The 27,357-nt window shown below is 38.3% G+C and overlaps 3 protein-coding genes and 1 long non-coding RNA gene across 14 annotated transcripts in view; 1 reads left to right on the top strand and 3 right to left on the bottom strand.

The window, feature by feature from the left end:
- The first annotated feature begins 62 nt into the window (after positions 1-62).
- On the top strand, positions 63-3,361 carry LOC123881138 (transmembrane emp24 domain-containing protein 5). Its single transcript, XM_045929750.1, has 4 exons — positions 63-339; positions 478-741; positions 1,330-1,448; positions 2,430-3,361. Exons 1-4 carry the CDS (start codon positions 127-129, stop codon positions 2,536-2,538), a joined length of 705 nt encoding a protein of 234 aa, XP_045785706.1. The 5' UTR covers positions 63-126; the 3' UTR covers positions 2,539-3,361.
- LOC123881153 lies at positions 2,648-4,730 on the bottom strand. The gene is made up of 2 exons (XR_006799420.1): positions 3,922-4,730; positions 2,648-3,484 (listed from the first exon to the last, which is right to left on the bottom strand). It is a non-coding gene; the product is annotated as an uncharacterized LOC123881153 (long non-coding RNA).
- A 1,479-nt stretch (positions 4,731-6,209) lies between these two features.
- The window catches only part of LOC123881112 (rho guanine nucleotide exchange factor 5), a 121,703-nt gene continuing 100,555 nt past the window's right edge, over positions 6,210-27,357 (bottom strand). For all 11 annotated transcript variants that reach the window (XM_045929692.1, XM_045929689.1, XM_045929693.1 and 8 more), the window contains 11 exons: positions 21,112-21,229; positions 17,757-17,901; positions 12,429-12,606; positions 11,837-12,019; positions 11,162-11,366; positions 10,695-10,863; positions 10,158-10,297; positions 9,364-9,513; positions 8,869-9,004; positions 8,379-8,580; positions 6,210-8,095 (listed from right to left, as the gene is read on the bottom strand). In XM_045929692.1, coding sequence (XP_045785648.1) covers positions 7,929-8,095; positions 8,379-8,580; positions 8,869-9,004; positions 9,364-9,513; positions 10,158-10,297; positions 10,695-10,863; positions 11,162-11,366; positions 11,837-12,019; positions 12,429-12,606; positions 17,757-17,901; positions 21,112-21,229 — 1,793 coding nt within the window. In that variant the 3' untranslated portion in view covers positions 6,210-7,928. The remainder of the gene's footprint in view (positions 8,096-8,378; positions 8,581-8,868; positions 9,005-9,363; positions 9,514-10,157; positions 10,298-10,694; positions 10,864-11,161; positions 11,367-11,836; positions 12,020-12,428; positions 12,607-17,756; positions 17,902-21,111; positions 21,230-27,357) is intronic.
- On the bottom strand, positions 14,411-16,179 carry LOC123881148 (anthrax toxin receptor-like). The gene is made up of 2 exons (XM_045929764.1): positions 15,796-16,179; positions 14,411-14,883 (listed from the first exon to the last, which is right to left on the bottom strand). The coding sequence occupies exons 1-2, from the start codon at positions 15,808-15,810 to the stop codon at positions 14,587-14,589; spliced, it is 312 nt and encodes a 103-aa protein (XP_045785720.1). The 5' UTR covers positions 15,811-16,179; the 3' UTR covers positions 14,411-14,586.

Raw genomic sequence — 27,357 nt, forward strand, 5'->3', positions numbered from 1 at the left:
GAATCATTTATTGGTTATATTATGTTTTTTATATTTTTCTGAACGTTCTTTGGAAAGTTGACAACCAACTGACAATTCAGCGATTTCTCCGTCGCACACGTCATTTCAATTTTCAGTTTTGTAAAAATGGCTCAAAAGACGTGGCACACACTTTCAATAATAACACTAATATTTACCATCTTATCAATCGTTGGCGAGTCTAATTCTTCCACAGCAGCACCATGGTACGAGAACCTACCCGCAGTCACTATGGACTACAAAGTGCACATCGACCCAGGCAAAGAAGATTGTTATTACCAATACGTCCAGCCGGGTGCGACATTTTACGCAAGCTATCAAGTAATTAACCCTTTTCTTCTAATAAAAACCTATTTTGCAAGCTGAGACATCGATTAACTGTGTATACAGAGGTTTTTGTTGCGTTACTTATTCAATATTTAAAGTTAATCATGAATTTAAAATTGACATATTTCGTAGGTGTTGAAAGGTGGTGATGGCATGTGTGGGTTCGGAGTAAGACATCCAAATGGTAAACTGGTGCATCCATATGAGTGGCGGCAAAGCGCTGAGTACGCAGACCAGTCGAGCACAGGGGGCTACTACGCCGTTTGCATTGATAACCAGTTCTCGAGGTTCGCCTCTAAGCTGGTCAATTTATACCTGTCTGTGATTAGATACGACATGTGGGAGAAATATGCGAAGGAAGTGGAGGAACTCGATATGAATATCAAGAATTTCACAGTGAGTTAATAATATATCTAAGTAGTTAACCACAACTAACTTCTTCCTGGTTCATTCCTGTTTTATCAGATATTTTAACATGTTGACTTTATTTTTTTTTATTTCATTCAAATTTTTTCACAAAAAGCTTAAAGCTTTCTAGAAGTCACTTTCTACTTGATTGCTCTTAATTTCTTTCCAATTTCACTTTCACACTTCCACAAAGTTTTTGTTACAAAATCTTAAAACTATGAATGTGAACCACTTTGATGAACCACTTACAAGCATTTTTAAATTATGCTGATAAATGCATTAGCATTTCCGATCATTACCTTTACCCATTAGTCATTACATAAGAGTATTTTTACTACTCACAATTTTTTTATGCTTACAATTTTGTGTGCCTAGTTTTTTTAAAATGCTATGGGAACTCTTCAATATTTCAGGATCAAGAGATGCCTATGTCCATTGATGAAACGCAAGCTATTTTTGTACATCAAAATCATCTTTAAACATTCATTAATAATAATTAATTTTACTTTCACATTTATAATATTAGTATGGATTAGACTTTCATGATCATCTATAACTATTGTTTTATAATTCCAGCATTCCATTCAATTTGTGGAGCGCAATGTCAATGACATCTTACAATACCAGTATCACTCGAGAGCAAGAGAATCTCGGGACTATAACTTATTGATGGACAATAATACCTATATACTGAGGTAATTATTCTTCTTTTATGTATATTGTTTACCTTGATTTTAAAGAAATTGTTGACATAATTTAAAGCCTAGTTTAAAGCTTTTAAGTTTAACCACTAGGTGCAAGTGTCGGCTTCCTATTTGAACTATATTGTGTTATGAAGGCCCTTTTTCAGACATCAGATTTTTTTCGAAAATTTCATTTTTTTTTTCATAACTTAAGCAAGTCACACAAGGGTTCTATTATTTTATATGGTTAATGACCGATTTTTCAACCCTCAATTAATTTTTATCTGAGAAATCAGGGAGCAAGGCAGTGCCCCTACCAAGACGAGGCATTTTGACATATGGACAAAAACTATACAAAAACTGTCAAACCTTCTTTATTCCTTAGATAAAAGTTATTTGGCGGTTGAGAAATCGGCCCTATATCTAGATGTTTTTGGAATAAAATGCAGAGGTCCGAAAAAAAAGCGTCATAACACATATTGTCACAGTGCACATACTGCAAACATGTCTGAGAGTGTTCCATAATGTTCTCAAAGGCGTGAGTGGGATGGTGATGATGGTTTTTTATTTTTACCCATTGAGGCTTTTCAAAGAATTAATTTCTTGTAATATAGTCCACACTTAACATACTTTTGAGATTTGAATACAATTTGAAATTATATGTGTGTACATGTGGTTAAAAAAAATTTAGTATTGCTTTTAATTATTTTATTTTATTACTAACTAGAGGATGCCCGCGGGTCCGCGTGGATTTCGGTTTTTTTTAATCCCGCAAGAACTCTTTGATTTTCCGGGATAAAAAGTAGCCTATGTCCTTCCCCGGGATGTAGCCCATGTCTGTACCAAATTTCATCAAAATCGGTTCAGCGGTTGGGTCGTGAAAACGTAGAAGACAGACAGACACACAGACAGACACACTTTCGCATTTATAATATTAGTATGGATTTTGTGGTCTACAATCAAAGTATATTCATTTATTCATTTTATTTCAAGGTGGTCCTTCATTCAAATAATAGCGATAGCTGCAACAGGAACACTGCAAGTCTACTTTGTAAAGAAACTCTTTGAAGTTAAGGACAACTCTTCCAAAACAAGAATATAATGTATCTGTAGATAGATGGTCGACGGTTGTAACATAAAGTACACATTGTTAGCTCTTGACTGAATTACTCATTCCCTGTTACTTGTTTTGTCTTTGTTTTAATATGATCTCTTTTTTTAACTCGTAATTATGACTAGATATTTTTAAACAACAGCATGAACTTGTTTAATTAATATTATTAAAATCTGCAATCTGCTAACTTTAGATAAAATGCGTCCAAATCTTAGTTTGAATAGGAAAGCTGTTCTGGAAACTGTTACTTGAAAATACAGTTTTCAAGGAAAATGATTTGCAAAGCTATACAACGATTTTTTCTCTAATTCTTGGCACTATAAAATCTATTAAATTTAAAATTATTGTATAAGAATATTTTTTCCAGTTAAGATGTCACAATATGGCGGAAACTCATTCCTAATTTTTATTTGTAATACATTCTGTTGAAATTATTTTATGCACAAAATTTAGATATTGTTATTAATTAATAAACATGATTCTTTTATAAGATCAGACACAAATATCCTAGTCTTTAAAGCTCAAATAACTAGTATTAAACTATTTTTCTTTAAAAAAAGTATCAAGTGCAAATAAATAAAAGCTGTTGGTTTTGTAAAGGTTTTGTATAATTGGGGGCTCTAATGCAAAAAGTCATTTAGTCATAAACATTACTTTAAGACAATAATAATGTTACAGTACTGGACATGAAACATTGCACATCAATTTGAGAAAGAGGATAACGGTTTCGTAGAGGGTTTTTTTAGTCGTCGACAAAACGTCACATAGGTTTGAGTGACACCGACGAAGCCCTACGAAATGGAAATCTCTTTCTTGGGCTACCGAGACGGTCAAGCGGCTTGACGTCAAGCACGTAGGTTTTTGTTTGAGCCAAGAATTTTGACCGTTTACAATATTTGCTTGATGCTTGAGTCAAGCATTTAAGTGCTTGATGCTTGAGTCAAGCATTTAAGTGCTTGATGCTTGAGTCAAGCATTTAACAGGGCTCTCTCCATCACTCGTTTCATACAATCGTAGTTCCAATTTCATTTGAATATTAAGCAACCAAAGTCCGTGAAATTTTGCAGACATATTCTAGAAACTAATATCTGTGTCTGTGGTGTTTTAGATTTTTCTAAAAATATGTAGTTTTAAAATTACAGGGGCTCAAAGATTTGTATGACAATTTTTAAGACCGTGTAACTTTGAAACTGAATATTTTAACAGAAATCTGGAAAACGACAGACATAGATATTAGTTTCTAGAATATGTTTGCAAAATTTCATGGACTTTGGTTGCTTAATATTCAAATGAAATTGGAACTACGATTGTATGAAACGAGTGATGGAGAGAGCCCTCTTAAGTGCTTGATGCTTGAGTAAAGCATTTGACGTGCTTGATGCGATTTTATATTTTTGCTTGAGGCGACAATCGGATAGTGTTCGAGAAATAACAGAAGTGCCATTTACTGACTCAAGTGTTTAATTCATCCAAGCTCAAGCTTCTTGAAGCAGCTTGATCAAGCAAAACAAAACTACGTACTTGATGTCAAGATGGTTGACTTTAAGTGTTATCCTACATTCTGGGTATTGTACAATATTGAACAAATAGTTGTATTTACATGATAGGTCTTTAATAGGGTTTTAGTATTACTTATGTTTAAGTTTATAAATGTTTCTAAGGTGCTTTTAGCTTGCATGGTCACTCAAAAACATGAACAAAAATGGACCTGGACCCTTTTGCATTGGAGCGTCCAAGTATTGGACTGCATCAATATTTTATTTACATGCTGGTTTTACATAAAATATACCTATATTTCTTATTATTATTGCTTTTTCTACTTAAATTTAATTTTAAGTCATGCTTAGCATACCTAATGTAATGCATTATTCCCGCTACTTAATAGTGATTTATCACCTAAAAGTTTTGTGTTCAAAACCTTTCTATTTATATTACGAATTTTCGCTATTTCTTACGTTTTTTGATAACTTTATTATTGTATTTTATTTAACTGTTGTAATTATTATTTTTCAAGAAATTATTAATTATTTTTTGTATTGAATCTAAATGTAAGAATATCGACTTAAGAGATATATTCCATAGTTTTATACAATTATTAAAATATGAAATTGCCTTAGAATGACGAGGAACTATTAAAATAATAGAATAAAAGCTCTGTTTTTTATTTTACTAAAACAGGAAAAAACAAATGTTTCTGGTAGGTAAGTATATAATAAGATTCTATAGTTTAAAAAACTTAGATCCGTAAAATTAAAATACTAATAAAATATAATATCTAACTACCTTGATTTTTTCTGTGATTTTATGATGTTAGGTTGAATTGCCTTTATCAGTTTTCGATTATTAGGTAACGATAAGATAAAGGGAATCTAACGTAGTAGGTACTAACAGACTAATCAATCAATTGATTTAACCTTGATTTTATACACACCTTTCATTTAAGCGTGCAATTTTATTATTATACTAGCTGTGCCCGCGACTTCGTGATTCTTTAAATTGACATAACTTTTTTATTTATGAACCGATTGACATGAAATAAACACTTAATATTAAGTGAAGCTTACTACAATATATTAGTGAAAACCGTATCTAAATCGAATAAGCCGTTTCTGATATTAGCGTGCACAAACACACAGACAAACAGACAAAAAAAAATTAATTACAATTTCGGGTTCTGCATCGATATAATAACAACCCCTGCTACTTTTTTTATATATATTTCCATTGTACAGGCACCACTTTTCTACAATATTATATAGATGTGTACCGCTAGACTGAGACGCGTGGAGTGGTGTGGTGTGGGTTGCGGGAGGGAAACATCAAACAGCGATGTTAAGGCTACACCTGCGCTACCCCGCACCGGGTAAGCGCGAGGGCTGTGCGGGTGTGCGAGGCGTCCCCTCCCCGATTGCCATCTCGACCTGTCGCGAAATATACTTTAATGAGGCATTTGTCCTGTACTAAGTTAAGCATTATTAATTTGACACAGCATTATCTTCTGTGGTTTTGAATTTTGGGGCTAAGAAAAAAAATACTGTTCATTATTATTGAAAATTATATTTGATGGTAAATTTCTTAATAAAATCTTAAATAATATTATGTCTAGGCGTTTACATACGAAATAATAATTTAATTTCTACCTTCAGTTTCTTTAACAATCATTTTTTCTAACTTTCAATGCAAAATATTAACTTAATAAAATAAAAACGGAATGTTAATGGAATAAATATTGTGGCTTACTCTGTTACACACAATCTTTAAATTATTTACTAAATTTAGTGCTATCCTTTTCCGCAGAGAGCATTATGAAAAGGATAGCATTACATTTAGGCAAATTGTTAGAGTATAGCTTATTCCAGAGATTGTATACACCAAAATCAACCAGATTGTATTTTATTTTCCGAAAATTTCGTATTTTATACACACTTGCCCGCTAAATGACTAGGTAAATTTTAACAGCAGCCAAGTCTTCCAATTAAAACTTTAAAATAGATAAATTTATCTATATCTATCGTCATTTATCTCTGTGTTATCATAAAATTAAAATTTAACTGTGATGTATTTAAGGACCGTCCAATAATTTATTAAGTCATTAATGCACGGTTGCCTATGTTATTTAAATTTAAATACAAAATAATAATAATATAAACCTAAAAATGTTATTTTAAAATTACAACTTAATGGTATACTCTTTTGTCAATAACAATTTTTCTGTACAATAAATTTCTGTGAATCTCATACGTAACTGTACATTTCACAAAATATAATACTTACAAAACCATAATAGGCACCTACCTACTCTAATAGCTGTGGTTCCAGATTTAATAGATGTCTAGAAAAAAATATACCTAGTAGTGCGTACACATTTGCCCAGCGAACATACTATATAGATGTAATTCCGAACCAGTGCTAGATTTATTTGACGATTTATAAACAGTTAATACAGTGAATTAAAAATCTTTTCAAAAGTCAATCGCATTCAGGTTCAAAATGTTGAATTCGCAAAATGTTGAGTCCTACAATGTTGACCTAAAAAAAGACACCGTCAACGGGGGAAACCTCAAAAATTAAACGAGAGCTGAATATGCAGGGGGGGGGGGGGGGAGTTTGGGGTGCCTATCACCCCCCCCCCCCCCCCCCCCTCAAATCCCAGGCAAAGATAAATTATTTTGCATAGTTCTTGCATTTATCAAATTTTTTTGTGAATATTTAACACAACTCAGAAATTCAACATTTTGAAAATTCAACATTATGAGAATTCAACATTTTGAACCTGAATGGTCAATCGTCAAAAGAAAGTCAATCGTTTGCCATCTAACACTGAATGTTGTTGGTGCATGTTAGACCGTTTTAAACTCCACATAGACCAATGGTTGGCCGTTTTTGGCCAAATTTGGTTAGCATACTGCGCACACCTCTCTCCACACATCGTTTATCACGCACATTTTAAAATACTCTTCGTGGGTAAATAAACATTAAATCTAGACAACACATCCAGAATACAGATAAACATTCTTAGCACACAATAAACATTGAAATAAACACATTTTCACAAAGCACCGATTTTAATTTCTATACGTGATCACCGGTGCTATGTCTAAAAACAAGTGATGGTTTTCGAGACAAAACACTTCTAAAATATTCATAATCTTACAAACTACAAAGGCAATGTCTGGACGGACATTTTTACTGAATTTCAGTACTCCAAAAATATCCATATAATAAGATCTGTATTCGAGCTTGGAGCGTAATGTATTTTCGTAAAACGTCTTTCCCGATACCTAGAGTTTGGGCAGAAAGTGGCGTAACGAGTTTGAAATGTCATTATCAGGCATTTGGAAATTGAGAGTTACGATAAGTACATTAGGGTGGCGAATGGTATGTACTAGAATTTGGACTGACAGAGTGTTATGAGAGAAGAGTATAGAGTATCATAAGAGTTTGCCTTACTGACCGAGGGATTGGGCGCAATGTGGGATATCAGAATTTGAGAGGGAGATAAAAGAGTCTAAAGTATGCTACAGATTTCAGCATGAGAGTCAATCAAAGTTTGTTAAGATATCGATTTAAGTATTGTGTCTAAGGTGCGCACAGGCAGCCTGGCTGCAGCAGTCTAAATATTGAGCAACCAGTTTTATCAGCCAATCGATGTCGTGATTATTTGTCTTTTGCCTCGTAAGAAACGCAAAGCAACAAGAAGACTGGGTTCCTCATCTTCTGGAACACAATATACTTCTAGCTGCTACAAGTGTTCGGTTACTGAAGATATTCAAATAATCGCCATGTCTCACGCAGTCAGTTGGCTGCCGTGCAATCGAGGGCTGCCACAGCCAGGAACTCTTGACCGCGTAATGCGCGAGGGAATGTGGAGAGTAGCTTCAGACTGGTTTGCGTCGTTGTCCGAGGTAGGTGGCGGAGAGAGCCAGCAGGCGGTACCGCTGGCGCAGGTTGCGCGCGCGCACGTGAGGCGATGCGATCTCCGCCGTGTACGCGCCGGGGAACCAGCCCGCCTCGCCGTCCCGCGTCCGCTCGCCGTAATACCACCCTGGATCATACAAAATATTAATCTTACTGAGCCACCAACTGATCTGTGCAGTGGTAGAAATAATCACTCGCAAGGCATTCGACTACAGATAATTTTTGACAAATTTTGGTTATTTTTTGCCGTATTTAAAATCAAAAACTGCCTAAGATACGCATACACTGCAAATTTCACCGCACGGTTTTTCCTGCTGAATTCTGTCACATGGAAATTGTACTAAAGTGTTTGCGCGTATTTTTTTCACAAGTGCGTATGGCTTGTTCATACAATTTCAATAGCAACAAACCTTCGCTAGTCTTCCTGGTGACGTTTACGATATCCCCCTCGGCCAGGGCCAGCTCATCGGGCTGCGTGGGCGCGTAGGTGTAGAGCGCGGCCACCTGCGGGCAGTCCCAGCCCGCGTACAGCGTCTCGCCCGCGTCGGCGGCCGGCGGCGCTAGTGCCTCCGACCAGCGCCGCGCGTCCGTCTCCGTTGGGCACGACATTAGCTGAAATGAAGAAAATAACCTTACAATTTATCACTCCTGCCAGCTAAACTTTTTTAAAGCCAGTGGTATCTAAGTATCTGAACCACGCGGCGACTTCGGCCGAACTATCGCTCTCTCTCGAGACTCGGGAGAGAGAGTGTGGATGTGTTCATGTGGGAATGATTGCTGATGTGTGATGAGTGTACAATGAGTAAGTATAAGTTAAAGAGTTATTTTCTTATGATTTTACTTTAGCAAAAACGTCTATTTCGGATTAATCTTAGTTTAGTTAAAACAACAATTAAGTACCATCTCCACTGTGCGTCCCTCGTGGTTTTCCAACAGTGTGAGCAACAGCGCATGCTTGGCGCCCGCCGCCGCGTCGCTGGAGCAGACCTCCACTAGTGATCGCGGACAGTGATCTATTGCTACGTAGCATTCCTCCCTGAAAATTACATTTTTTATAAGAACCAGCATCCTTTATGATAAGACTGATGTTAAAATTTACAATGACGACGATAATAATGCAAACAATTTTTTTTTTAAAACATAGATATTTCACAAAAGAAACCATTTCGTTGTGCTAGATCTTTTTGTACATGCAAACTGTGAAATCAACTCCCTTTAGCGGTTTTCCTACTAGATTTCAACGGGGTTATTAAAGGGGCGAATCAACAAATTCCTGAAAGGCCGGTAACGCATTACATGGGCGGCAAAAAATCACTTAAAACCAGGCGAGCAACCTGCTCGTTTGCTTGCTTTTAAAGAATAAAAAATAAATTCAACCAAGGTCAATCAACTCACCCCTTTTTCTTGGTGATGACGAGGTGGTCGTTGAAGAGGAACAGATGCAGCGGAACCTTGTGGAACTTTTTGCCAAACGTCAGCTTCAACTCGTCGGTCTTCCACAGCAGTTGCGTCATCTCGCCCGAGCGGACTAGCCAGCGAATCGGCCTACGAAAAGTCACTTTTATTAACTCTTACACCTTGAAAAATAATTTTTACAGAAGCAATTCACTCCCAATACATCCACATAGAAAAGAGTAACTTAACAAGTGTAAATTAAAAATTTATAAAACCCCGACAAGTGAAGGTTACAGTAACTAAAAAAGAGCTGATAACTTTCAAACGGCTGAACCGATTTTCTTGAATTATAGCTAAGAACACTCTCGATCAAGCCACCTTTCAAACAAAAAAAACTAAATTAAAATCGGTTTATTAGTTAGGAGCTACGATGCCACAGACAGATACACAGATACACCGATACACAGACACACACGTTAAACTTATAACACCCCTCTTTTTGGGTCGGGGGTTAAAAATAGACGTTTGAGTCCCAAGGTGCTCGAATGGCGACATCGCACCGGAAAACGCAGCGTTGGAAGACCCTCCACTAAGAGAACAGACGATGTCAAACAAAAGCCGCTGAATTCAAGCAGCGCTAGATTTGTGGAAGTCCTCCACAAAACACTTATGTCCAGCAGTGGTCGTCTATTTGTTGATAATGATGGTGATGATGACTCGATGATGATGATGAAGTAATATATATTTTGAGAAACATTGAAAGACACATTTTGGGATGGGATGGGATCAATTACCTTCGATCTCGTCTAGACAGCGCGGGTCCTAAATCAGGCGCGTGTCTGAGCGCGGGAGGCACATGAATGTCGCTGGCCACTCGCCACAGCTCCTCCACTCGTTCCGTGTTACGAGCGCCCTCGTTGCATTGCGACACGAACTGAAAGAATACATATACATAATTGGAATGGATGATCTGGGTTTTTTAATATGCATTTAGGGACACCCGTTTGATTTACATCTTCACAAGAAGCAACATACTTAATTCGATATTATCTGCCAAAACGTTTCGGCGGATAACGAAATAAGCTTATTGTATCATTGCCAAGTGCCACACAATAGCAAGAATAGCCTTCGATAGAAGGCGATGGAAACAATTCGCACGAAGTTGCAAGAACACCAGGACCACGATCTTCAGAAATAAAGGAACGACTAAAGAGAGAAATCATTGCCTTGTATCATTTTACAATGTTACGCCTGCTTAGATCCAAGCCGTTTAATTTCAAAGCGTGATGAAGTGAGCCCAGCATATTGTTTTAAGAAAATACGTCTCTCACGTCGTTGAGCGTAGCCAGCGCGTGCATACAGCCGTCGTACTCGTGGTCCTCTGCCGCCAGGTTGCGAAGCACGGCGTCCAGCAGCAGCGGCAGACGCGTGACGCGCTGCATCGGCAGCATCAGGAACGAGTGCAGCGAAAGGCTCTGGCACGCTGGGTGACCCTCTAACCTGTAGACAACAATCGACACTTGAGTCGCTCTTTTCACTTAAGTCTTTTGTCCAAAAACACAGGACCAAAATTGCAGTCTACATATTTTAGAAGAATATAAATGAATAGAATCGCAAGTGAATCTACCACTGCCACTGATTCGGAATACCGCGAAGAATCAGCGAGAATTTGTAAGGTTGACTTTACAAAGAGTTTCTGGCAAACTGATAGTGGCACAAAGATCTTGGAGCCAATATTTCAAGTTTATTGCTTCAAATATTGGCTGGAGTAAAGAGAAAAATACATAAATGAGCTCACCTCTTCAGCGCTGCAGCGAAGGCTGGCCGCTCCCGCAAGCGCTGCAGCGTCTTCACCATGAGCGGCTGGTTCTCGCAGTACTTGACGTAGGCGTGGAAGCGCGCCTGCGCGTGGCGCTGCACGATGTCGCAGATGCCGTGCAGCAGGATGTTGTCCTGCCAGCACCGCTCCAGCTCCGTCATCAGGAGTTGGGAGCATTTGCGTACTGCGAATAAAATTAGAACAACAATTACAAAGATATTGATCAACATTCTTCTACCGACAGAGGATGAGAGTAATAGGAGCATATAAAACAGTGACTGACAACTTCTAAGGTCGCGAGCTAAGTTCCACTTTGTCTCATTGAGTCAACGAAGTAAGAAATTACACATGAGTACAATTTCCAAGGATCTTTTAGAGCATCTTATGGGTTTCAATAATTTTACTCTGGTATCATCCTCAATGGAAACCAGTCGCCAAGCTGGTCTGAGTTGACAACTATTTAGATGCGTCTTAACAAGAAAATACACACATGTTTACTTCCAGGAGAGAGGCTTTTTGATCAGAGTATATTAGACCTAGTAGCAAAGTGGAGAACGTAGACCACCAGTCACCCTACTGCGGCAGTTACTCAAATCCTCTGATACGGCCGTTCTGACGTGAGATTGAACTTTGCCTCTTGGAACTATATCTTACCTGGTAGTATGGTAGAAAACAGGGTCTCCCAGTCCTCGCGGGGCAACACGTGCGGGTCGCGGAAGGCGGGATGTGAGATGAAGTGCGCTTCCAGCACGCTGAGCGAGTTGAGGTACGACGCTTCTGACGTTAGGAGCTCGAACTTTGCCTCTTGAAGTTTCTTCTGGGCAGGGGCTAAGGAACCTGGAAAGTTTCCACAGGATTATATTGGAATTAAAAGTGGACTTTTTATCCCAGAGTGGCGCGGTTTTTAGAGGAATCATAGTTTGAAGAAGAATGATATTCTATGTTTCGGTAATTTTTATTGAAGCTTGCTGGACAGCCAAACCTCGAAAAATATTTAGTACCGCGAACAAAAAATATGGATAACTAAATCAACATTAAAGTATACGCAAATCTATTAGCAAACTTTTTCTGATTGTATTTCAAGCTAAAAAGCAGACAAATAATTTCAGCAACATAACTGAATGCCACACAGTTTAATTGATTGTGGAGTTTAGTGGGATTTTTGGTAAATTAATAGGAGAAATTGATATAAAATGATGGCAATAGATTTTGTTTTAATATGATTTAGATGATGAATGTGACTTACTGAGTACAGAAGAATTGACGACCTCAGGCACCTCGCACCACAAGGTCCGGGCGGGTCCGCGCGGCGCGACCAGGGCCATGGCGGAGGGCCGCGACGACGTAGTGCTGGTGCCGCCGATGGAGCCCCCGCCTACTTCGTACGCGTCCGAGTCCGAGTCGCCTGTCTCGCGACACGCTGACTGCAATAAACAAACAATACGGCCTAAATAATCGTTCATCATCATCACCATATCAGCCTGAGGAAGTCTACTGGTAACCTAGTGGGCGCCACCACACACTGTCCTCAGTTTTAGGGTCAGATTTATAGAGCACACTTTAAAAAAAAAAAAAGAATATTAGCCATGCTAATCATGACTAATACTCCCCTTTCCCCTCCAATTAAGCGTAAAAGTTGTGCCAGGAGTGGGTACAATAGTGCAACGGGTGGGGTTTGAACCGCCGACCTTTCGGAATTCAGTCCGCTTCTCAACTGTTGAGCTATCGAGGCACTGTGACTTTGCTCAGACTTAAGAGACAGATTTATGTGAAAGATATACATCTGTCTAGTTTTAACTGTCCTAAGTCTAAGCAAAGTCAGAGTGCGCTCACTCCCCCCACAGATCTCCCTTAACACACCAAGAGCAAGTACTGGGACACTCTCCGGCAATTCGGCCCATCAAATAACCGAGAGGTTGACAGGAGGTGAAGGGATGCCCTCAGGCTGAGGGCAACCCTCAGGCAAGGAAAGCGGTTGGATGAGGAAGGCCGCCCTCATCCAACCGCTCCCGTCATTCTTAAAAGCATCAACCCATTGCATTGGAGGGTGCCCTATGCTACGCTTACTAGTACGCGGTCTTCACTGTAAGTAGGTTTTTGGGCTCCAACGTCGGCGTCGCTTCTACGGAAAGTACGTGGCATGGCCTGCCCACTGTCACGTCATTCCTTTTGCTGGTTTGAACTATGTCTTGACTTTGGTTCTTGTATTTCTTTATTTAAACGACATAATCATGTTGTTCTAAGAGAGTTTTGGCCGCTGCAGATATTCTCAATAGAGATTATATTATTACGGGGAGATAATATAAGTACCTAAGTTCACACAGCACAATTGGGTTTTTTATTTATAATATTTTCTATTGGAAAGAAGATAGACTGTAATTTTACCTGGTAGATCATGCAGGCTTAAGTTTATTGAAGTGATGGACAAACCAGGACGAGGTACGTACAGCTACAGACTAATTTAGGCGGTTAATGAAACTGCCATATTTTGATTAAAACCATACCTCTAAATGAATTTCTATGGAGTGTTGTACCTACTAGAACGCTGAACCTCTTGGCAGTAGGTATGTCGTTGCCATTAAGGTAATAATAACTAGCCAAAGCCGAAGCTTACCACCCCACCAGGCCAGGGACAATTTAGAAATTATGAATGACACCTGCCGGAAGCCAAATCGTAGATATACATACCACTTTGACGACAACGCCTGCCAAATTTTATGATTCTAGGTCAATGGGAAGTACCCTATAGGTTTCTTAGCAGATACGATATACAGACAGACAGACAACGAAGCGATTCTATAAGGGTTCCTTTTTTCTTTTGGAAGTACGTAACCCTAAAAATACCAAGTTCGAGTTATTGTCAAGAAAGACGCTGCGTCTCAACTGCGATCCATTCTGGTGGTGTGCGTAGCGCTTTACTACTAACTTAATTTTTACTGCACAATTTGGCAAACGCGTCGAGAAGAGTTGAGTCTTTTTGATAAAAACTTAAATATAACTTGGCAACAAAATACAGAGGGTGTCGCCTTTATGCCAAGAAAGACGCCGCATTTGCCGGTGTGCCTTGCGCATTTACGGCATAGTTCGTAGTTTTGACATTTTGCAGTGTGAACAAAATTCCAAACATAAAGAATAAGTACCTAAGTACCTAAATGCCTGAAATTTCGAAATACACTTTTCAGTATTTGGTGGCTCTACCTACCAGTGAAAATAAAAGACCATTTTTTCAAACATTGTAATTATCAATCAAATCAAATAAAAAGTAAGGTAAAGTATATATCGATTTAATGTAAGCATACCTATTCCAAAAATAATTCCAATATTTTTAAGTGTTTCACAAAAAATCGACGCATCAATTATAAACTGGTAAAGTAGGTCATTTTATTTGTGCAAATTGAACACGTTTATTCAAGCGGAACAACTTTTTTAAATATTAGGGACAATTTGCCGAATAATTCCTTGAGTTTCAGTGCGCCTAACAAAGGTATGCCAGAACTCCCACCGGCGCCATCTTCACCGCCACCGCCTTTAGGAGGATTAGGTTCTTTAGGTTCTGGTTCTTTAGGTTCAGGTTCTTTAGGTTCAGGTTCTTTTACAGGTTTAGGTTCTTTTTTAGGTTCTTCTTCTGGAGCACCTCTCCTCACTCGAGCACAGTCGAGAGACTGGATTATGCATACAAGCAAAATAACGCCGAAGATAACCTTAAAAAAATTATAGCATTATTAATTATTTACTAAACACTAAACAAACTTATTGTGCTAAAACTTCTTATAGGGGCTTTGATTTTAGGATGGATAGAAATTTCGAGGTCGCGTCACCGACATGCAGAGCTCGGTGTGCCGACAGAGGTACCCGAAGGGTAAAAACGGAGCCCTATTAGTGCTGTCTGTTTGTCTGTCTCTGTCTGTCCGCGTGTCACAGGTCTCTAGCTCGTAGACGAAATCAGTTACAAACCTGAAATTTAGGTATTTGGTGTAGGGCGTTGACCCGAAAACAAATATTGAATTACAAATTCAATTTTTTGTGTGATGTCACCACAAATTCACGAGTTTCAGTTTTTTCCCTTTGTCCTTTATGACAACGCTACGGTCTGCCAGATTTCATGTTTCAAGGTCAACGGCAAAGTACCTACCCTATAGAGCTTGGATGAAGGATTATATAGAGCTTCCCTTGACGGGGTCTTGTCAGAAGACACTAGAGAGACGGACGAAGTGATCCTATACAGGTTCCTTTTTTTCTCAGTAGACACAGAACCATAAAAGTCCTTTTTTAACAAGTAGGTACTTAACTGAATAAAAGACTTCGTCTGTGTTAGCGTTTGCTGGCGCGCGTGTTGTGCCTTTTTGGAGTGTTTTTTTTCGTTAAAAGTGGCCGGTTTTTGTGTTTCACTGGTGTTTTTTGGTGCTGGAAAACCATGCTGGAACTGACTGGGAAGCGCTCTAGAGGGGCGCCGCGCGTATGTCGGCGAGCGCCAGCACAGACGAAGTCCATACTTATATACTTAGTTTCCCTAACTTGTAAATAACTACAAACTTGACATTGGCTAATCTTTGTAAAACCAGACGAGAGAAGAAAAAAAACTGAATAAAAAATAATACTTGAGCTGAACTTACCTTTGAATTATTCATGTTGACTCTATAAAGGTAGAAAGAAATTTCTGCTATATATACGCTGTAAGGCTATCTTGCTTTGATAAGGGTACCGGTTTATAGAACGGCATACATTGTATAACAGCCCATTTTCTTAACAGTATCACAGGATATCCTCAATTTTATTAACTCAGTCCATAGGTATATGTATTCTGTTACCTATCTAATATTTCAGTGTTTGTTTGTTGGTTAATCCTTCGAACACGTCGCAGCTCGCAACCGATCAACGCGATTTTTTACTATAGGTACGCGAATAATAAGGTACTACGACTTACCACTTTTTTTTTAGTTTATCCAATACTACCACTAGCATTGCCACTTTTTATCCGACTTCAAAAAAAGGAGGAGGTTCTCAATTCGTCGGGTTTTTTTAAATATACTTTTTATGTATGTTTTAGTGGCCCCACAGTACTATAATATGCTATGCCCAGTTAAAACTCTACTGTTTACTTAGCTTATACACCTTTTTTAAGCTTTCCAAATCCGTCCAGGGGTTTTTGAGTAATTGGGGAACATACATATAAAAAAAAGATTCCGAAGAATTGAGAACGTCCTTCTAGTCCATCTTCCTTCTTCGAGACCCCCTAATAGGTGGATGGACGACATCAAGCGAGTCGCGAGAAAGCGTCACGCAGGAGTGTCTAGATAACTAAAACTTTTAATAAACCATAACCAGAGTGAACTAGAGTGAGGGAACTCTCGGTTTGATCAAATCGATGTTAATGCCAAATATTGACGTAAAATCATAGAAAAATAGGGCTACTTTAGGGCTACCCGCCTACGTGTGACGTCAAAGCCTCGACGATTTATTAGAAGTTTCCTAACTGTCGTGAACTGTGCCACAACAATACAAATATGGCGTAAGGTCAAGTTTAGCGCGCCGTCAAGGTAACGCCAATTATCAGGTGTAATTAGTCGACCAATTAGCGGGGCAGATAAAACTGTTTGTTTTGAACAATTGTCCAAACTAACTCAATTACCACGTGGAAGTGGAATGCCATTGATGTGCTAATTTTGGCAATGTTTCCTCGCTCTATGTACACTATGGATCAGTAAACATTTTGCTATTCTTAGGGTTCTGTAGTAAATAAGGAACCCTTATAGTTTCGCCATGTCAGTCTGTCCGTCCGTCCGCGGCTTAACTCAGAGACTATTAGTACTAGAAAGCTGCAATTTGGCATTGAACAATCATCATTAGGTGAAGCACGACGATGAGAAGTTTCTAATATATTCTAGTTTCTAGAATTATAATATCATAGCTTTGACAATATATACCTGCGACATATCTATAATCAACAAAAATTTGTTGTTTATTTATATTGAATCGGATATGGCCTTAGCGTAGGTACTTTTTTGTATATCGCAAAATTCAACAGGTCAGGGACTATTCTGTTGTCTTTAACTCAACCTGTCAAGGTTCTAATACGAGGAAAGTTGTTTTATCGGTCACCCTGGTATTGTTGTTTATGTAGGTATAATCGTTGAAAAATGTATTTGAACTGTCTGCATAGGTTTCTGATACTGAATAAAAAGTCGTGACCGCTGTCTAGTATAGCATGCTGGTTTCCTGCCTGGATAGGAAAGACAGAAAAACCTTTTCCATCCCTTTCCAGTCCATATTTACACCCCACAAAACGTGTATGTTCCTTAATCTAAGAGAAAACGTAACCTTGTAAAGTGTGATGGAGCCTTCACAGGAGCTTCTTATCTATCAATACTAGAAGCATTCAATGTCTTGTATCTTCGGAACCTTGCCTAAAGGGACTTCTTTTAATAATTTATTTTAGTTATTATATTATATTTTTTAAGCTTTTTAGTTTTAGGTTCATTGTTTTATGTCTTATGCTTGACTTTTTGCGGTGGTAGACCATTCGAACGTTTAGGACCTAGATTCTAGGTAAGTAGTTAAGGAAATGATGAGTTACCTCAACTTTAGCGGCGTTGTAGAACTGGTAGAGCGGCTCGTGGGTGAAGAGCGAGTGTGGTAGTGGCGACGCGGGGTGCGAGCCCGAGGACGCGCCTGACGATGACGAGATGTTCCCTGCTTGGTACAGACCTGCTTCTGCGTACCTGAAGGAAAAGATCACCTATTTATACTTATATCGGTAGGCGGAAAGGTCAGCGGTTCAAACCCCAGCCGTTGCACTATAATTGTCGTACCCACTCCTAGCACAAGCTCTACGCTTAGTTGGAGGAGAAAGGGGAGTGTTAGTTATGATTAAAATAGCTAATATTCCTTAAAAAACCTAACTTGCGATATGCATGGGTACAGAAATCAAGTGGTTTATGTACCTACTAGCTCGAGTTAGATCACTTTTGTAGAGCGCTATCTCCTCTACTCTCGTGTGTTTTGTATCTTCTGTCTTACATAATATCAACGAACACGAATTTTATACGCTACGTAATATTATGAGCCTAACATGTCTATGGTATAATGTCATGTAAATATATAAAAGGAAAAGGTCATTGACTGACTAACTGACTGATCTATCAACGCACAGCTCAAACTACTGCACGGATCGGGCTGAAATTTGGCACGCAGATAGCCATTATGACGTAGATATCTGTTGAGAAAGGATTTTTGAAAGTTCAATCCCGAAGGAGGTAAAATAGGAGTTTGAAATTAGTGTAGTTCCCGCGGACGAAGTCGCGGGCTTTTATAAACGGATTGGATTTATATAACGGAATTTGAGTTTACTCAATAGTCTAGGGTCAAAGTTTATCGAATTTACGTGCGATCCGGAAGCGGAACTCACCGCACACGGAGCTGGGTGCGTTTGATTTATGCGTTTATAGTGGCAGTGTGACATCCATGACATCCCGCTGTGGGTCAAAGAAAGTCACCGAGAAAGTCGGAGTATCAACGATATGTCCTTTATAATTCCTGATAAGAGAGTCAGAATCATTGTTACCCGACTGCGGCCAAGCCAAAAGGAACCTATGCCTATGCTACCTATGCCTCATGAAACTCTGATCCAGCTTATTTTATTGTGGTACGCCTTTATAATGTTTTAAATTCACAGGCCTTAATAAGTTAAAACATGAGGCAAAATTCACGTTGAATTTTCAGGTCTTGTTGAAGATTTTTTACGAAGCACGCAACGGTTTCGACAAAACCAGTTTCGTCGAATTAATTAATGAGAAATTATGTGACAATAAAAATATACTTACGACGCAACGTTAAGTTAATAACCCGCAAAGAGATTTAATGATTTAAATAATATGCAATATGACTTAAAAGACTTTTAAAAGTGAAAGAATAATGAAAGTCCGAGATTATTATTATTTATTGCAAAAATTAGTGCTAAGTGCGTAAGAGTTGATAGCCTGTTGGTTAAGACGTCGGTCTTCAAGTCTGGAAGTTGGGGGTTCGATCCCGGGCACGCACTTCTAACTTTTCGGAGTTATGTGTGTTTATTGAATAAATAAATCATTTAAGCATTTCATTCATTTAAGCAGTTGAACATCACTCAAATCACAAATGCAAAACAGTTGCATGTATTTGCACTTTCATTATTGGTTGAGAATGCATCAAACCCTCGTTTCTAGAAGTTTTTCTTTAACAAAATTATGTAGGGCAAAAGAAAAAACAATTCTTACTTAGAGTCATTAAGTAATATAGTATACCTACTTACTTAGATAACAAAAGAATAATTCTGTTCTGACCTTGTCTTCGTCGTAATCTCTCGAGCAAAAAACGTGTTCCATAAAACCAACTAACTGCCACTAGTCCAACGAAACTGAATTTAAAATCTTTAACAATAACCTTAACCACCTCAATTTAAAATTCTAAAATTTTTGGACAGTAGACATTATTTAGTAGTTAAATTAGCACAGTTAACCGCAGGAAAACTTCAGCAGTTATCAGGGAACCCTTTTCTCGCGAAACTGACCGACGAATATTACTGAGAGTATTCGTAACCGGCTGATGACCATTCGAACATGTAGGTATGGGTGTAGGTATACTTCAATGTACCAGTTGAATCGGCTTTTGGCCCAAATAATAAGAGGTAGCGGTTTTTTCTAGGTACCTAAATTAGGTAGTAGACCTTTAAGATTTGTGATTGCCGAATGCCGAATAACATTAGTGTTATATACAATATAGTACATGAAATGGGACAGTATTGTTATTAAGTTAGTTTTTGTCTTTTCCGTTACGTTAAAAAAAAATGATGATACAGTTAATTTCATCGCAAATAATAAAGAAATCGGTAAGCATAATATTATACAGAAATGAAAAGGCGTTGGCACGATTATTAAATTTCTTTCTAATAAGTTTCTTACCTATCAATAAAACATCACTTCATCATCACAAACTGTAACAGAGTCTTAGCCTCATCCGACAGAGGTTGGGATAGGGCGCCGTTACAGCCGCCAATCTGACGAAGCATGGGAAATCGTGTGAACACCTCCCATCTCTACGCCTCGTTACGAACACATTCCACTAATTGGTGTGCGTCCTCAGTTCTCCCACATGTTGTGACGTCACATCTATCGAATGATCACTTTTCGTAAACGCAGTCGCTCATGAGTTGCGGCAAGTCATAACGGTGGTACAAAACAGGCTCGTGAGTCAGGCCCGCGTCACTGGCGCACTGCGCTCCCAGATAGCAATCCTCAATCAACTCACATCCTTTGCAACAATTAGTTGGCTCTAGAGAGCTCAATGAGGATCTGGGAGATTGGCGATCGTGACTTCTCTAAAGTCTAGACTCTAGATAGACATTCCATGGAGGGTACTGTACCTATGTCTGAACAAATTCATTATTCACCCAGAAAATTTTCAACCACTTACCGCGTAAATGGACGATAGGTATATTAAAAGCTGCTGTTGTTTATTTACATATACCTATTCAATAGGATCAATTTTAATGTTCAAACTCTCTTAAGTTATGTCCACATTTAAATTTTGGATATACCAACTATACTCACGTATCAATTCATAGGACCAAAGCTTTTGTATAAGTAAATAGGTTTTTGGATATGTTTACACAAAAAATGGTTCCATTCAAGAAGTAGTGTATTATAAATATTAAATTTCGGGGGGAGTTTCGGGGGAACTACACTTATCCATCCATATCCATACTAATATTATAAATGCGAATGTGTGTCTGTCTGTCTGCTAGCTTTTCACGGCCCAACAGTTTAACCGATTCTGACGAAATTTGGTACAGGGTTAGCTTATATCCCGGGGACGGACATAAGCGGACATTTTATCCCGGAAAATCAAACAGTTCCCACGGGATCTTTAAAAAACTTTTGTCATTGTAAAGAACTCACCAGGATGAGGTGGAGGTGTTCGCGGGCGCCGCGTCCGCGCCGCACTCGGCGTACCACGACGTGCGCGTGCGCGCGCCCTTCTCTTTGCGCGAGAGCGTCGGCAGCAGCCGCTTTAGTTCTGTTTGTTACGAAACTTATGTTACAAAGAGCTCATGATTAAAGGCAAATACAGTAATATCCCGAAGATAGGCTTTCAGTCTGCAATTCCATCAAAGATTAAACGAGGGCGAGTAGCAAGGGACCGACAGGATTGCTTGTTTTCATAAGATACGAGCAGGGTCTTATCATTTGGCACCAACTAAAGCTAAAGGTACGGCCACACCTGCGCTGCGCTATCATGAACGCGGGATGCGGGAGCGTGCACGCCTACGCGACTGTTGTAGTCGTATAGGTGTGTATGGCGCCATTAATTATCGTGGGAGGCGATCCCCGCGCAGCTGACGTTCCTTGGTCGCGCATGTTTGAATATAGGCAATGCTGTTGGCACATCCCTCGCTACGTATCCTCACACATCTCTGGTGGAAAAGCAGTCAAAGTGGGCTCAATGAAATCTTGCATAATTTACATATATTATAGGTGCACCTATTTAAATTTTGTACGAGCCTCGCGGGCTTAAAAATAGATTTTTATTGATAGAATAAAATAAAAATCTATGTTTAAGTCTCAATTTGCGTAAGTCGAGATATTATTGTTATTTTACATAATTTTGGTGGTGGAAACATGCACAAAACAAAGTTGAGATGACTAGGTTTCGTCTTTAGGTTTGAAAACTGAGACTACAATGGAACTATACTCAATAGATCCTGTCAATTTAGTTTATAAACTGTGTACAGTGAATGACAAAAAAAAATTGCACGAAAATTAATAATACTATCTCTAATTCCAGAAAAAACTTCTTTCCGAATAAAATTATTCAATATGTACTAGGGATTGCAATGCTGGATCCGCAATCCAGCAATCCAGCTGGATCCAGCACGTTTTTTGGGCTTGCTGGATCCAGCATCTGACGCTGGATCCAGCGGTGCGGATCCGCAATCAGCTAGAAACAAGTAACTAACTATCTTTTCGCGCAAAAACCATAGAATGTCTTTCAGAAAAGTATAAAAGAACTGTAACAGAAATGATTGGATTGTCAAGTCTGAAATTATATTACATCTTCAGCTTCTATAAAGATTTTTTATATGGGAATTGGGATAGGCTACGCAATTTTATTTCGAAAATTAGTGAGATTGAGAAACTGAGAACCCTACAAAGTTAGTAAAACAAGTACTTATGAATAGCTATTTCAGATTAATGATGTGTATAAGGGAAGTTACTGTAAAAATAAAGCAAGGTACGTTTTTGGGTTCAATGTTTTCGTTCTGAAAATTATTTTGACCTGCAAAATAAACCCCTTGGAGATCCTAGTTGACAGCTAAGTATTAAAAGATGATTGTGGAAGCGGATCCATCGCAAACCACGTCAGAGTTAGCGGTACACTAACATTAGCGCTAGCATTTGTGAGTAATAAAACGATTTTAATTCACTAATGATAAATTGGTAAAGTGCAAAAGCTCGATAAATGGGTACTGTATGAATTGAGTGAAGCACAACAAACCAACAAACACGCTTTGGGTGCTGCGTTACATTACTCAATCGTCACAATAATGAGGGAATTTCGCATCGTATTGTTACTTGTAATGTGAAATGGATCTGCAAGTACGTCAATCAGAATCGCTCATCACAGTGGTTGAACCCAGCAGAACCCGGCCAAATCCTGTCCCAAGCGAAAGTTGACTCATAAAAAGCTATTTTTGAGTGTTTGGTGGACCAGTACTGACATCATACACTACAGCTTCCTAAGATCTAGCCAGACCATTAGGACAGATATCTATTGTCAACAATTGCAAATCTCGATAGAAAAGCTAGCCACTAAACAACTGAGACTGGTCAATAACTGCTCTAGTCCATTGCTGCTTCAGGATAACGCTAGACCTTATATATCACAACAGACGATCGCTAAATTAAGGAGCTGTGATTGGAAACACCTTCCATACTTCCCGAACATTACTCCAACAAACACTTTTTCGGAACTTAGACAATTTCTGGCAAGGAAAAAAATTCAATTTCGATACAGTTCAAAGGTTCTATTGCCTCCAAAGATGTTATTGATTCTCGCTTCGACAATTTTTTCAGCAATGGAATCAATGAATTACCTATAAAATGGCGATAGTGTATAGATAATGAATGGTACATACTTCGATTGATTATATACATACTTAATTTCATTAAAAAAAGTTTTTTTGCCATATAAAACGCTTTTTACATAGATAAGAACCTCATATTATAACTACAAACAAATATAGGTAGTTAGTTATTACAGTTTATACGGTTGAAACGAAAAAAAATGTTAAATTTCTTTGAAAAATCAATAAGTGCTGGATCCGCGCTGGATCCAGCTGGATTTGCTTCAATCCAGCAAAAATCCAGCTGGATTGAAAATGCTGCTGGATTGCAATCCCTAATATGTACTACTTGGAAATCTTGTCACACCTACTGGTTCCTTGAAATGCCTACGTATCAGGTAGGTATAATGTTATTGTGGTTAGTTTGAATATACGTAAGTTTTTGTGGCTAGCCTAGGTGCCAAAAAGATCCCTGTTTTACAATCCCTAACGTGTTTTTTTAATTCTACTAGTAAATCCTAGACTGCGATCTCATTTGGTGGTAAGTGAATATGGAGTCTAAGGTGGAAGTGAGCTAGCCTAGAATGGATGCGGCAGTTTTTAATAAACCCTTATTGGTTCGGCCCCACTATCTGGTTTAGGGAAATGATTAGTAGTATTAGGGTAATTATTAGAATCGCGTATTGTGTGGCCGTTGTTAATCGTATCGTACCGCGCGCTAGTGTCCCGGCGTTCAACGCGATGTTCAACGGCGTTTCCCGTTAAACGTAGATGTAGCCACGATCAACGTACAACGGCATTCAAAATGCTGTTTGACGTTAGACTATTTTAACCTCAATTCCATTGGCATTAGACGTTAACAGTTCAAGTGTGGCCATTCAGTTTAAAGCGTTGATTATCGCGATAATTATGGCGTTGTTACCTAAATGTAGCCGCACCATTATTGTTGAGTCGGCATTTGCCGAATCCCGACAATATAGACTAACTATATAAGTACTTAGGTAGGTATATCCCTAACCAATTCTACGCGGCATCTTACTGAACACTTAATAGCTTGCCGACACTTTTTTTTTCTCTTTTTTTTTTTGTTGGGGTTTAGTCCAATATGACTATGTCACCCCTGTAGGTTCAACAATTACAATTTACAATACATACATAAAACAGAAGACGCCACATAAAAAATCGAAAAAACACAAACCATATAATATATACCTAACAATATTAGCGACCGCATGTCCCTTGCCAGCGGGGACTCTTGCCGACACTTCCTTGCCAGTAAATATAACCATATAACTAAGTACTTATAGTTGAAGATCAATCAGTTTTTAAACTGTGCCTAGTAACTAACCAGTCAATGATCAGACCGCGACCCACATTCGAAGCCATTCAGTGTACACAAAATAAACAAAACGACGATTCCTCGTGTGGGTGTAGCATTTGTTCATTGTGCTCGCTTGTACGCTTCCGTGCACAGATTGTATCATCGTGCATACTTTGCATAATCATTATTATCTACAAGTTGCTATTAAGTCATGCTGTGACACAGATGTGGGCACTCAAGGGCGTGGAGAGGAGTTCTATTCTACCTAACACCATTAGGATTTACTAGGCTATGAGATACAACCATCAAACGTGTCGTAAGGCGCCGCTGGATTCAGGCGGCGCAAGACCGCGACATGTGGAAGTCCCTACAAGAGATGTTCAAAAGCGGATGTCTATAGGTTGAACGATGTTTTTTTTTAATTTGTACCAGAAAGTTGTAACAATAAAGAGAAAAACCAGCCAAGTGCGAGTCAGACTCGCGCACCGAGGGTTCCGTACTCGGGTTTTCCGACATTTTGCACGATACATCAAAAACTTTGCATAAAAATAAATAAAAATCTGTTTTAGATTGTACAGGTAAAGACCTTTCATATGATACCCCACTTGGTATAGTTTAGTCTTACTTTGAAAATTTAAACCCATTTTAATTTTTGTTTAAATGATGTAACCACAAATTCACAGTTTTCGGATTTATTTTTTTACTGGTGCTATAAGACCTACCTACCAAAATTCATGATTCTAGGTCAACGAGAAGTAGGTACCCTATAGGTTTACTTGACAGGACAGACAACAAAGTGATCCTATGAGAGTTCCATTTTCCTTTTGAGGTACCCTAAAAAGAAAGAAAAAGGACAGGGCAGCATCTCTACCAGTGACCCTTGACAGTGCGAGAGGTTGCAAAGGAATGATGATGATGAATATACATACAAATGAACATCGCCTATCTCTTAAGGGCAAGCCTTGAAGGGCATTTCGAAGATAAACTAGAAATTATTAACTTATAATAAGATTGAGTACAGATATAAATACAATATCAACATGAGAAAAAGAAAAATAAAACCGACTTCAAAAACCACAAACACTAAAAAGTAAAAAATAACTTTTATTTAGCTACACGTGTAATGTACCTAGGTATGAAGTCGAGCGAGCATATTAAAACAAAATTAGAAATCCAAGAGTGAAGCTCGCCCGACTTCATACCTAGGTACATTAATACACGTGTAGCTAAATAAAAGTTATTATTTACTTTTTAGTGTTTGTGGTTTTTGAAGTCGGTTTTATTTTTCTTTTGAAAATTTTTTATTTCACAATTTTTAGTGGCCCACTGTACTATAATATGCTATGCCCAGTTAAAACCCTACTGTTTACTAAGCTATTACACTGATCGCGAGCAATTTGCTCCTATCTATTGAGGAGTTCTGTTCTCCATCTCCGAAGATATTCATCAGATCTTTACCAAATTTATATGGGACCACCTGCACAGTATACCCTTTCAAACAAAAAAAAAATTTCCAAATCGGTCCAGGGGTCTTTGAGTAATCGGGGAACATACATATAAAAAAAAAAAAAAAAAAGATTCCGACGAATTGAGAACCTCCTCCTTTTTTGGAAGTCGGTTAAAAAACAAGAATAACTTACGTCCCATTTAAAACCGTTTAACTTGAAACACAAGGAAGTTGTGTGCGCAAAACAATTACAATAACACCATTATTAGATAAAAGACATAAACGTGTGTCGCGTATTAACCGCGAAGGATGACTGAGAATCGGTTAATAATAAAGAAACCGCTAACGGCCTGCCTACACGCTGATTGCGAAAATGATGCGAAGTAAGGACGTTGGAGCAATTATCTGGCGCGGAAAATTTGTTATTGCCTTATTATTTTTGCTGCTTGTTCAACTACTAATCCATGTTACGCGACAGGTCAAGATGACAATTGGGGTAAGAGGCGAGGTTTGGCCCTCACCTAGTCACATGCTCTCTATAATCCAGATAGGTACATCTACATGAAATCTTGTACGTCTTAACTATTTATAATATAACATAAATTCAAAATTTAAAACCCCCGACACAAAACTCTCTAAAAAGGAAATAACTTTCAAACGGCTGAACCAATTTCTTTGGATTATAGCTAAGAATACTCTCAATCAAGCCACCTTAACAAAAAAAAAAACTAAATTAGAATCGTTTAATTCGTTTAGGAGCTACGATGCCACAGACAGATACACAAACACACAGATACACACGTCAAACTTATAACACCCCTCTTTTTGGGACGGGGGTTAAATACTTGTATATAGATCCACTCACCGATTTTAAAACTTTTATTCGTGAAGTGTATTAAAAAATCGATAAAAATTGCATTTTGTTTTACATTAACACCAATAATTGTGAAATAAACTGCGTTTATTCCGGTCTACTAAAAGTTAGGACTGTTTATATTTTACTTTGGTTTTTTAGATAATTTTATAAAAATAAAATTGCAAACTCGTCCGCCCGCTAAACTCGGTAACATTTAATATTTTAATTGGAAACGATGCTCAAAATGGGTGTCGTAAATTGGAAAGGCAGTTTACAAGGTCAATTTATGTAATTTGCGTAATAAATATTATGGTAAGTATAACTGAATATTTTGGCACTTTGGAATCAATAAAACGATTACGAATTCGATGGAACAAATAAGGAAACAGAAGGTATCAAGTCTAATAAAGAAAATAGCTCAAGCTCAATAAAATAGGGATGAATCATTGAGTATGGT

This window comes from Maniola jurtina, chromosome 3, assembly GCF_905333055.1.
Source record: "Maniola jurtina chromosome 3, ilManJurt1.1, whole genome shotgun sequence".
Classification (NCBI taxonomy): domain Eukaryota; kingdom Metazoa; phylum Arthropoda; class Insecta; order Lepidoptera; family Nymphalidae; genus Maniola; species Maniola jurtina.